This window comes from Mobula birostris, chromosome 15, assembly GCF_030028105.1.
Source record: "Mobula birostris isolate sMobBir1 chromosome 15, sMobBir1.hap1, whole genome shotgun sequence".
NCBI lineage: Eukaryota > Metazoa > Chordata > Chondrichthyes > Myliobatiformes > Myliobatidae > Mobula > Mobula birostris.
Genome location: NC_092384.1, coordinates 44,409,442 through 44,421,572, shown reverse-complemented (window position 1 = coordinate 44,421,572; position 12,131 = coordinate 44,409,442). Strand labels below are relative to the sequence as shown.

General features: G+C 39.4%; 1 protein-coding gene across 1 annotated transcript in view; it reads left to right on the top strand.

Annotated features, from left to right (window-relative positions):
* Positions 1–10,916, top strand: part of tshz3b (teashirt zinc finger homeobox 3b) — an 88,830-nt gene extending 77,914 nt beyond the window's left edge. Inside the window, exon 3 of the mRNA XM_072279696.1 lies at positions 5,121–10,916. Within this exon, the coding sequence (XP_072135797.1) occupies positions 5,121–8,338 (3,218 nt within the window). The 3' untranslated portion in view covers positions 8,339–10,916. The remainder of the gene's footprint in view (positions 1–5,120) is intronic.
* Positions 10,917–12,131: the final 1,215 nt, after the last annotated feature.

Sequence of the window (12,131 nt, the reverse complement as noted above, 5' to 3'; positions counted from 1 at the left end):
TATCCTAGCAACCTAGTGATTAGTTTGTCAATCGTGAAAAGCAGAATTCTACTGAGTAAAATATTTGATTCCATGCTTGATTCAACAAAATGATTTAAACCATTAGTGGAAGTAGAGTCACTCTCTTTTGTTTCCTTGAAATCAGTAAATTACTTCATGCTGATACGCACCAAGCAACTAAAACCCTGCTTCTAGTAAATCGGGGCATGCAATGCAGAGTACAAGGGAGGACTGTATAAGCAATGTTCCTATGAGATTAGCATATGACTTTTCAGAAGAGTAAAAACTCAACGTCACTCCAGGCTGGAAGCGGTCCAGGGATCAATGTTTTTTTCTCATTATGGTCACAGATTTTCAAAAGAAATGTTTAATAACTTGAGCAACTCAATAACAATCCTTTTATGAACAGTTGCCTTAATGTGTATTTTTTTTACTTTGTTAACATTGGAATTTCAGAAATATGTTACTGTTTACATTTCTTATGTGTGTATTTTCAATGTCTAATACAGAACATTTCTGGAACTTTTGCATGAAAGGAAAATAAATGTATAGTTATTTGAATGGAGAAACATCCATTCAGTTACCAAAGGGTTACATTTTGTGATATGATGACACCACCAAAATCCATTACGAGGCCGCAGTCATTCCTTTAGTTTTCTCCAGACTGCTCTGCATTTGAAGGCCCTCACCACGTCTACAGCATCTACCTAAACCTCTGGTATTTTTATGTTTATGGTCTTGGCGGCTTCATGTCCTACAGTTAGCAAGCTCTAAAATGTGGCTTTTTGATAGCTGGAGCCTGTATTCTCAGAATGTTTACTTTCATCTATTTTTCTGAAAACCATGAGAGGTTTTGCAGTAGTGCTCACTCTGAGCCACTTGACTATTTTGGCCTCAAATACTGAATGCTGTGCATCATTATAAGCATAGCACAAAAGTAATATATCACTGTTTATCTCTTGCAGGATCAGAATTCAAAAAGCTTTTATAAACCCCCTATGATAGTTTAATAGATATGTTTCATTCATAATTCTGAAGAAGAAGATAAATTGCAGTGAATTTTGAAGTGTGCAGTAATTTATTAGACAATAAAATTGATGTATTCACATTGCTTTCAGAACTCGTATGTTATGAAAAGTTTAGGACCAAAGCCCAGCAAGGGGTTTTGGGACATGCCCTCCCTGGGCACTGTACAATTTTAATACTCTAAAATAGTAAATATGCAATTCTTTGGACAGTTGTGGTTATGCAGCTCTATGTTTAAAGTGAGAAGCTGCATCAATGTTTCCTTTTGCAATAGAGAGAATTCGCCACACCTGATGCATGCGTAGAAGTCACACCATATTCAAGACAATGGTACGATGGCAGCAATTTTCTGTGTAAACTGATCGTGGGGGATATCCTATTAATGAGCATTAAAATTAAAATTGTGAAACTAATAATAAAAATAAATTCAAACCCAACCTTTGGATAGTACTTCTCCTTAATATACGTGGAAGGCAGGGGTTCCCAACTTTTTCTATGCTGCAGACCAATACCATTAAGCAAGGAGTCCATGCACCCAAGGATGGGAATCCCTGCTGTAAGGTATCTCCATTGCCTGGCCCCACAGCCTGACAGCTGAAGGTTATTCAGTTCCAGGAAATAATATCTTTATCAATAGGTGAGTACCAGGCTTTCACAAGAAGATTTAAAAAACTTAATCACTTGTACTTGAAATGTGCTTGCTGTCAAATGTGAAGTGGTGTTACAAGATGGATGAAGTAGGGAGTTTGACGAGAAGGGGCATCTGATTCTCAACCTTAAAGGTGTTAGAGTGGTGAACTCATAATTGGCCAGTTACTTAAACTTGCTGGCCTTGGTTATAGTCTTTTTGCTATTCTTGGTGGTCAGTTTAAGAACCACTGCAAGGAACTTGCTGCTTGCACTTTGCAAAGGGTAAATGGGAGAAGGAAGGAGATGGCTTCCTTCCTGTCAATTCATTCAGTTTGAATTGTACCTCCTGAAGACAGGTTCATATTTCCTTTTGTGTGAGTATTGTAAGAATTTTAGAAATCTGCAATAACAGTGCTAAATTGCTCCATTGCACTAGAGCCATCTACAATGTGCCTCGCTATGGATATTGCCCCTTTGCATGAGTGGTGCCGTTTCTGCCTTTGAATTAGAAACTGAGGAGTAACCATGGTAGACAGCCACGGTAAGTTGAGACTAGACTATAAGCATTAACTACAAAACTATGGTTGCGTCTGAAGAGAATGACCACTGAGTTAGTGTCAGGAGAATTGGTTTGGGCCCCACTCCCTATAGCCTTAGCATGTAGAAACCAGACTACAATATAGACACTGGACTGATAGTTTCAAAATCCATCCGTGTGATTGAGAGGTTGGTGGATTTTCTTACCGGTTTGGTTACAGTTCACCTGGGGGAGAATATTCATATGCCAAACGCTGTGAGGAAGGTAACTTAAAGCTGCTCCAGCTATATATTCCTTAACCAAGTGTCTCCAAAATCTCACATACAATATGAGTTAGGACCTGCATGGAACATAATACAGTGGACAATGGACGCAAACTTCCATGTGGTCTCCTCAGAGGAGTGACTAGTACCACAGAAACATTTTCTACATGACAGGCTTTTGTTAAAATTATTTTGTGAGCCCACCTCAAGAAAAACTAAAATGTGCATAACAGTATCACTTTGCTAAGAATATCATTCAACTCACGCCAAATGTTTTCAAAATAGGGTCTGCAAGCTCCCGGAGATCCAAAAAGTCCAATTTCTGAGCACTAAGAATATAACATTAAATTCTGTGATCCAAGGGATATAGTGATCAACTGTTTCTGTTTTGATAGTAGTGTATTTCTTTGAGTGGCTAAATTTGTTTGTTAGAAATTAGCGTTCATTGCTAGATTTGCTTCACTTCATTCTGAGGCTGTGTTGGTTGTTAATGCAAACAATACATTTTACTGTACATTTGATAAATAAATGGATTTGAATCTAACATTTTTAAGGAGCCTCTGATTATATGTGTGTCTGTTTGCAAGTTATGAGAATGTTCTCATTAGGCCATGGGACTATGCCAGTGTTTATGGCTTCCCTTTAGTGTACTCACAGGGCATCTCTGAATATTTGTCACTTTGACAGGGATTTCCCTGGAATCTGTCAATATTTGAAAGTGTTTGCAAAGTATCTCAATATTTTTAGAGGTGTTAATGTGTTCAGAACTAGCACTGGTCATAAGGATGCCTGACTATTAACAAGAGATCCCAAAAATATGTGACTATCTTCATTGGTCCAACTACATACAGTCAATCCCTGAAGTGTATTAATATCTACAAGAGTAACCATTGGAAGAGTTTGACACTGGGCAAGCCCATGGATTTCCGTGGAATGGACAGCCCATCAAACCTATATGGTGTGAAATCTTCAGAGGTTGCTTAAACTATTCTTAATAATGGGTTAACTTTCATTTTTACGTATCAAAACTATCCTCCCAAGTATTCTTTCTGATTTTGGGCCCCTTTTGTGTACGTTTTTTTTTGTGCTGCTAACTGTCTCATTGCTGTGTTTTCCACACTGCATTTCCTGTCCTAGTTCAGACCAGAGTTTAAGAGAACGAAACACTCCTTCTTCATCATCATTTCTGCTCCCAGTTGTAAATAATAATCATGTGGAAAACTGGTCTTTAGTTTTTGAATCCTTTGATGACCCTATTCTTTGTACAGTTCTATGGCTTGATCACTGATGATGCATGAAAACAATTCTCTCAGCGGTGCCCTAAATGATTACTGTACGACTGACCTGTTGGAATATAATGGGAAAAAAATTGCAAAACAGCAAAAAATGTTGCTATTCCAATTTCTGGGGGAGGTGTCTGATTTGTTGCTTGGCTCATGTATGATGCTAGTATTTGCAGTGATTAATCACTGTTTTCTCACATGCTGTTTCTGCTAGTTTAAATTGGATGATGACATCATTTTGTTGGCACATACAGATTCTTCCAAACAACTGTTCAAATCAGAACCTTTCCTTTTCCTCTTCACAATTTTGCTTGTGAATTGCAGAGGTTTATTTAATTCCAATGAAATGGGCTCTAATTTACTGAACTAATTATGAAATGCGAATTATTTTTACATTAAATGATTTTACATTCAGTTGTGATACTTTTTTTTAAATCGCCACTAATGTTGAAAAAATCAAACCAGGAATGTAAAGCCATGTTAGATAAACAACATACATTTTCATACACCTCGCTCCTCTCATGGGTTTTCAGTAGCATTTTATAAATTTATTCAAAGAAAATTACTGCAGCATGAAAACATCAAATCTTATACCAAAACTTGGCAATCTTGTTATTGTCATATTTTCCAAAAGCTTTTTTTCTAAACCCATTTCTGACATCTGCAGGCATGCATGCATTTCACTGTTTTGACAGAGTGAAAGTCTGATTAAAATGATGCACACTTAAATGTCAGTGGGTCGAAAGTAACATTCTTCCATAAACCTGTATGTAACAGTGATTAGTCAGTACAGAATTTTTCAACCATCTGTTCTTCCATAGTAGAATTTTGAAGTATAGAAGGGCAGACATGGATATAGCTCTCTATTTCTTCATGGTTTTGAAATCGGAATCCCAAATGCAGGTAGTCAATCTATATGCAGTATTTCAAGCTGTGTTTTAACTGTGGTGTTTGAAATTGACTAAGATTTAAAAAGCAGAAATTTATAATGGGTACAAAATTTGAATTGTGAATGTCTGCTCGGAAATGCATTCGGGGTAGTAGAAGCACAAGACATGTTAATTGACAGACAGGAACTGCTGTCTCAGAGGTTGATACATGTAATTTATTACTTTTGAAATGAATGCCACCTCCAGAATTTGCTTCATTAATTTCAAATTTAGTTTTAATTTCAAGCTGTTGCCCCTTGAGAAGAATAAGGTGGCAAATCACATTTGAAGAGATGATTTTATGTACCCAAGAAACACTACATTTTAAGTGTCTAACTTTGCAACAGATGTTACCAGTTATGATGTTTGGCCATATTTAATTTTGATCCGCACAAGCAGCAATTAACTTAAAACTGTTCTTTCTTTCTCCCTTTTTCTTCTTTTAATACAGCTTATGTTTCAGACGAACTGAAGGCAGCAGTATTAGGAGACGAGGAAGCTGAAGCCAATGAGTCCGGAGCTGATGGGGAATCATCTTCAAAGTACATGTGCAATGAGCAGGAACTTAGCAAGGAATCTCCCAACTACCACGACTCTCCGGCTGCCGAGTTTTCCAGTCAGGAGATGGACAGCACGTCACATGTCAGCGAAACCAGTGATCGATTGGCAGACTTTGAGAGCAACTCCATAAAGAATGAAGATGAATGTAAGGAGGGCGGTGGGCCACCTGAAGAAGGTGGAGTGCAGGATAGTTTAGAACAAATGAAAGCAATATATAACAATATCCTGTCAAATTCCTACTGGTCGTCTCTGAGTCTGGGGCTCAACCAACCAAGCGAGCCGGTGACAAATGGTGGCAGTAGCAGCAGTAGTAGCAGTAGCAGCAGCAGCAGCAGTTGTGAGAGTGGCAGCTTTGACTGGCATCAGTCCGCCATGTCCAAAACACTGCAGCAAGTCTCTCAGAACCGGTTTATGCAGGAGCCGAGCCTCTTCAGCACGGTACAGTTGTACAGACAAAGCAGCAAGCTGTATGGCTCCATATTCAGCGGGGCCAGCAAATTCCGCTGTAAAGACTGCAGCGCTGCTTATGACACCTTGGTGGAGCTGACCGTACACATGAACGAAACTGGACACTATCGAGATGAAAACAATGAAACTGACAATAACAATCCTAAAAAGTGGTCCAAGCCCCGTAAACGCTCGTTGCTGGAGATGGAGGGAAAGGAAGATGCTCAGAAGGTTCTAAAGTGCATGTACTGTGGCCATTCATTTGAGTCTCTTCAGGACTTAAGTGTGCACATGATCAAAACTAAACACTATCAGAAAGTGCCTCTGAAGGAACCCGTGACACCAATTTCCACAAAGGTTCTCCCTTCCACCAGGAAAAGGCCGCTGCTTGAGCTTGAGCTGCCAAGTTCTCCAGAATCCACAGGCGGTACACCAAAAACATCGTTCTCTGACACAAGTGATACACTACAGAAATCTTCAAATCCTTATGTCACACCAAATAACCGCTATGGACACCAGAATGGTGCCAGCTATGCCTGGCAGTTTGAGGCAAGGAAGTCTCAAATTCTCAAGTGTATGGAGTGTGGGAGTTCTCATGATACTCTGCAGGAACTGACTGCACATATGATGGTGACTGGACATTTTGTTAAAGTGACCAATTCTGCAATCAAGAAAGGGAAGCAGATGGTTGAAGCACCTCAGACACCAACTCCAACGCCAGTATCAGCTATTCTAGAAGATAAAGTCCAGTCTGTTCCTCTGGCAGCAAGTGCTTTCACATCATCATTAAGTACCCCCACCAGCGTCTCACCAAAATTGAACCTTGAAGTGAAAAGGGAAGTTGAAAAAGATTCTGAAAGTGATGAAGACAAAGTTAAAGAGAAAGAAAAAATCTGTGAAGAGGAGGAAAAGTATGACATCTCCTCCAAGTATCAGTATCTAACAGAAGAAGACCTGGAAGAAAATCCGAAAGGGGGCCTAGACATCCTAAAGTCTTTAGAAAATACAGTGACCTCTGCTATTAACAAAGCTCAGAATGGGACTCCGAGCTGGAGTGGCTATCCCAGTATTCATGCTGCCTATCAGCTTCCTAATATAATGAAGTTACCATTTGGGTCATCAGGTAAGAATACACAACTGAAACCAGCATATAGCAACATAGATGGTATGGCCTCTCCAAAGAGCCAACCACTGGTTTCACCACCCAGCAGCCAGAACTCTCCTGTACCAAAAAACAACTTCCATGCTATGGAAGAGCTGGTGAAGAAAGTCACAGAGAAGGTAGCAAAAACTGAAGAGAAAAGTAAAGAGCCAGAGAATAAACTGTCCCGGCTGAAACATGGGACACCTTCGCCGTGTGGCAGTGAAGCAGGTGAACAACAAAAGTGTGAGTCTTCAAAAGACCCAAGCCCCAAGAGCCATGAAAGTGTTTCCAACAATCAGAAGGACACGGCTAAAGAGAGCCCGTCAAAGGATCATTTAGAGAACGGTACAGAGGCCTTAAAACTCACTACAAATAATATGTGCACCAGCACTGCAATTATTACAGATCACCCTCCCGAGCAACCTTTCGTTAATCCATTAAGTGCATTGCAGTCCGTTATGAATGTTCATTTGGGGAAAGCAGCCAAACCTGCGTTGCCGACCCTGGACCCTATGAGCATGCTTTACAAAATGAGTAATAGCTTGGCAGAAAAGGCTGCTGTGGCCACGCCAATTCTGCAGGCCAAGAAAGCAGAGCCCGTGGACCGTTATTTCTATCATGTCAGCAGTGACCAGCCTATTGATTTGACGAAAGCCAAGAGTGACAAAAGTGGTTCTTTGGGTTCAGTGCTTTTGTCATCCACATCCCCATCGTCAACATCTTCTTCATCCACCGTGACAACAGCAAAGACATCTGCAGTCGTGTCATTCATGTCAAATTCGCCGCTACGCGAGAATGCCTTGTCAGATATATCTGACATGCTGAAAAACCTGACAGGAAGTCACACATCAAAATCTTCTACACCTACGAGCATTTCAGACAAATCCGAGGTGGATGGTAGCACGATGGAGGAGCCAGAGGAGATTTCGCCAGCTCAGAAACGCAAAGGTCGGCAGTCAAACTGGAACCCACAACATTTACTTATACTGCAGGCCCAGTTTGCAGCCAGCCTGAGACAAACCACAGATGGCAAGTTCATTATGTCGGACCTCAGCCCACAGGAAAGAATGCACATCTCAAGGTTTACAGGACTCTCCATGACAACAATCAGCCACTGGTTAGCCAATGTCAAGTATCAGCTTCGAAGGACAGGTGGAACAAAATTTCTTAAAAACCTGGACTCTGGTCATCCAGTGTTTTTTTGTAATGATTGTGCATCACAGATCAGAACTCCTTCTACCTATATCAGTCACTTAGAATCACACTTAGGCTTCAGGTTACGAGACTTATCCAAACTTTCTAGTGAACAGATAAGCAGCCAGCTTACACATGCAAAGCTGCCCTCTGAAAAATCGGTGTTGCCATCTCAAGATGATGAGACTGGTATAATCTTCCAGTGCAAACTCTGTAATCGGACTTTTGCCAGTAAGCACGCAGTTAAACTGCATCTCAGTAAAACTCATGGCAAATCACCAGAGGATCATCTTCTGTACGTTATAGAGCTAGAGAAACAGTAGCATTTACTTTAGTAACCCTAACTGTTTGCTTTGAGGACAACTCTGAAAGAAGCCTTAAAGCTACTGTAACAACTCTTGGCACATGTTCTTGATTTATTACAGAGTAGCACTCTGATCTGAACTCTTTTATATAACTGTACAGTGTTTAATGGAAGCACGTAATCAGCAATTGTTACTGGTTGATTACAAGGGTAAAAATGGTAAGTGTTTGGAATTTTGTGTAAATTGGATTTAGTTGCTATGTATCGCTCAGATGCATTAAGCTGCATGCGTAATGGACAATTTAGTTAAGCATTTAATACTGAACCTGGTGCACTTTCTCATGTGACTTAAGTGTGCTGGTGTTTCTCAGCCTTTAACCTTTAACCCTCTGAGCACTGCTGAAGCACTTCTGCATTAAGTTGCAAAAACAAATTGGCTGCATTCTTATTTTTCAGATCACTGACTGAAAGTCATTATTAAAACGACTATCTGCATTGGTCTTTATTCAGTTCATTGTCACGATCTTTGTGCAGATGACATTACACAATATAATTTTCAAATGTATTATTTAATAGAAGTGAACCAACCATGTTCAGAGCTCAAATGAATAGGCATTGCTCGAAGGGTTAATAAAATTAAAAAAAAAACAACTTGTACTGTATTCCTTCAACAGTAATATACAAAATCCTTCAAAAGGTTTATGCTATGAGATCCTGCTACAAATGTAAAAAGGCATTCCATGATGTAACCTCCTTTACTTATTTATGAGCACTCTCACTTGTTATTTTAATGATCATCATGTGTAGAATGCCTTTGATTGGTAAGTTTTGTTCTGCCTAATTATCCTCCCATGATTCCCTACTGCATCTTTATATTTTGGCATATAAAAGGTAACCCGTGGTTACCAGCACACTGAGTGAGTCTGTTCATCTCCATTTTTTTTCAGTTAATTTGCAGAAATAACTGACAGCTGACACCATACACGAATATATGTATAAAATAGGCATGTAAACAGCACAGATACTGAAATGCACTCTGTGCCCTGTTTTGTTGCTGGAACTGAAACACCGTTATTGTCATTCACTTAACTTTTTTTTTAACTGCACCATTAAAACATTTTACAATAATTTTGTGTTGCTTTCACACTATAGTCCACATTTAGGGTGCTACAGGTAACAAGCACATTGCCAGTGAAGATATTACATATTCCAAGCTGGAGTTTGAGTGGGATTATGGCCCTGTCAGGCAAAGGTCTTGCTCAAAACATTACTTGTCAGATAACTAGAGCACTTACAGAGAGATGCTTTAGGGGTTAGCACCTTTCGAAAGGCCTTAATTCACAGGTGCGCGAAGAAGACCTAACTGTAACCCCACCCAAGGACCAGCTTGTCCCCACAACATGTACATCTTCTAGCCGTCACATTTACACAGTATCTTAAAATAACATTTGTGATAAATGTGCAATTTACCTAATTTATGGCACGATGATGTGCTCAGGGCTACATACAAGATGAAAATCTGAAATGGAGCTTGAACAGTGCACTTCACAACAAGAAATCAATATGCCATGGCTTAGAGAGCTATCTGCTAAAATAAAATTAGCAGAAACCAACTACTAAGGAACATTAGTCCCATCTGTGACCACAGAGTGGTTATAGTAAACCAAAGGATGACTTAATAAAGGATTAGTAACTAACAAACAAAACTACCAACATTTGTGCATGCAGTCTCAGTTTTTGTAATAATATTTTATGTCCTGTACATAATGATCTTTTCAATGATCTTGACTTTGTCCCAGTCAACTGTCTCTCTTGCAGGCGATGCACCAGCTCTGGATGACAGGGAGCCATGAGTTATTTTTAAAAATTGGGCATAACCTAAAGTCCACCATACCCAGCAAGCTTGACTATGATACTAACAAACATCTAATGAGTGGTTACTTGATGAAAAACCATGAAGCTGATTGAAACTTCAGGATTGCTTCTTGCAATTTGTTCCCCTCTTTTGTATGTGATTTGTTTTGCTCAAGAAGCATAGAGATTTCTCTGAAATTCTTCCCTTTCCTCTTTACCAGAAACACTATATATACTGGACAACTTTCACAATCAGCTTAAACGTTTAAACCCACCTTTGTATTTCCTGGACTTTAAATGGATTTTTAATTGTCACCTGCTTTCCATGGTCAAATGCAATGGCTATACACACTGTGCATATATTCTGTACATGTTAACAGGCAAATTCTGGTTGTTTTATATATTTGAGAATTTAATTACCCAGTTTCTAGTTTCTGCTGAGCCGTGTTCTTAAACATGTAAAACAGGAACGGAGCTGCAATTAACCTGAGTATTAAATTCAGAAAGTAGCTGCAATTTGAATTCCATGTAAAGTCAACATTGTCATCTTAATTTCCTTAAAATTGTTTATTTAAATTTTGTTACAATGTCGACATTTTTTCTACTGAAAATATTTTATATGTTAACATAATCGATTATTGTACAAAAGCACTCTGGACCACTGCAACAAAGAACAGTGTATGAATGTAACAGGATACAATAAAAAGAAATATACATGTTGCAAAAACCAACGTAGGAATTCCATACACTCATAAAAAGTGTGGCCAATCTGAGTGGTGATTGTTGTTAATGCCATTCATTTTGTGTCTGCGTGTTCATGTGTCTGTATATACACCCTGTCCAATGAAAACATTACCAGGTGACATTGTCCATATTTTAGCTTGGAAATTTATTATTTACTCAGAGATATAGGATGATAACAGAGCCTTCCAGCCCAAGGAGCGTGCACCACCCAGTTATACCCATTTAACCAACTAATCTGTAAACGTTTGGAACGTGGGGGAAACTGGAGCACCCAGTGAAAATCCACTCAGACTTAACAAATTCCTTACAGACTTGGCGGAATTGAACTCGGGTCACTGGTGTTGTCAAGCATTACACCAACTGCTGCACTACCATGGCGCCCATGTGAAGGAAAAATATCATTTAAGCATTTATACACATGAAAATTACTGCACGCTCACAGAAAATTGTTCAAAGCTGTAAAGTAATAGCATTTCAATTGTGGATAAATTGCTAATGCAATTAGCAGAAACCCCACAGCTGAAGTGAACTTTGCAGCCACTTTCACCAATGAGGAAACACAATTGGACAATCCTGACGATCTGTTATTATCTAGTTATTACGCAGCCATGGAGGCTATCTTTCCCAAATGATCAGCAGGGGGCTGGAAACAATGATATCTGTTATAGGTCAAGGACTCTCACAGTGGAACTAAATGACCCAGTGCCAAAAGCAGCTGGATTCTGCAAGGTCAAAGGTATTTATCTTCAAAAACTCGTGTTAATTAATGCAGTGTAAAAACACATAACATTAGCACAAGGCACAACAAATGAAAGGATTCCCATTGAAGTGCTGGCGAACCAGTGGAATGGGAGAGCTGCAAGGAAATTCCCAGCCTTTGCATGAATACATCTTTAATTGTCAGCTCTCGTTTCCATTATTGTGCAACCTCAGACTGCGTTTTCACACTCTAGGGTATTGTGCATTGAATATCAGTTAGGCATTCTGTCGGGCAACAGTGATTAATATGGGATATCTTGCAAAGCCAACAATGGATTGAAAAGGCAATATGCATCCAGTTATCTGTACTGTTCTGGCGGCAACCTTTCACTCTTGATAAATCAAATTTCAGAAAACTGTGCCAGTGATCATAGAGTTAAAGTTGGAGCCATGATTGTAGTTCAGAAAATCCAGTAATACCACAGAAGAAGAATTGGTTAAAGAGGAGTGTCTGG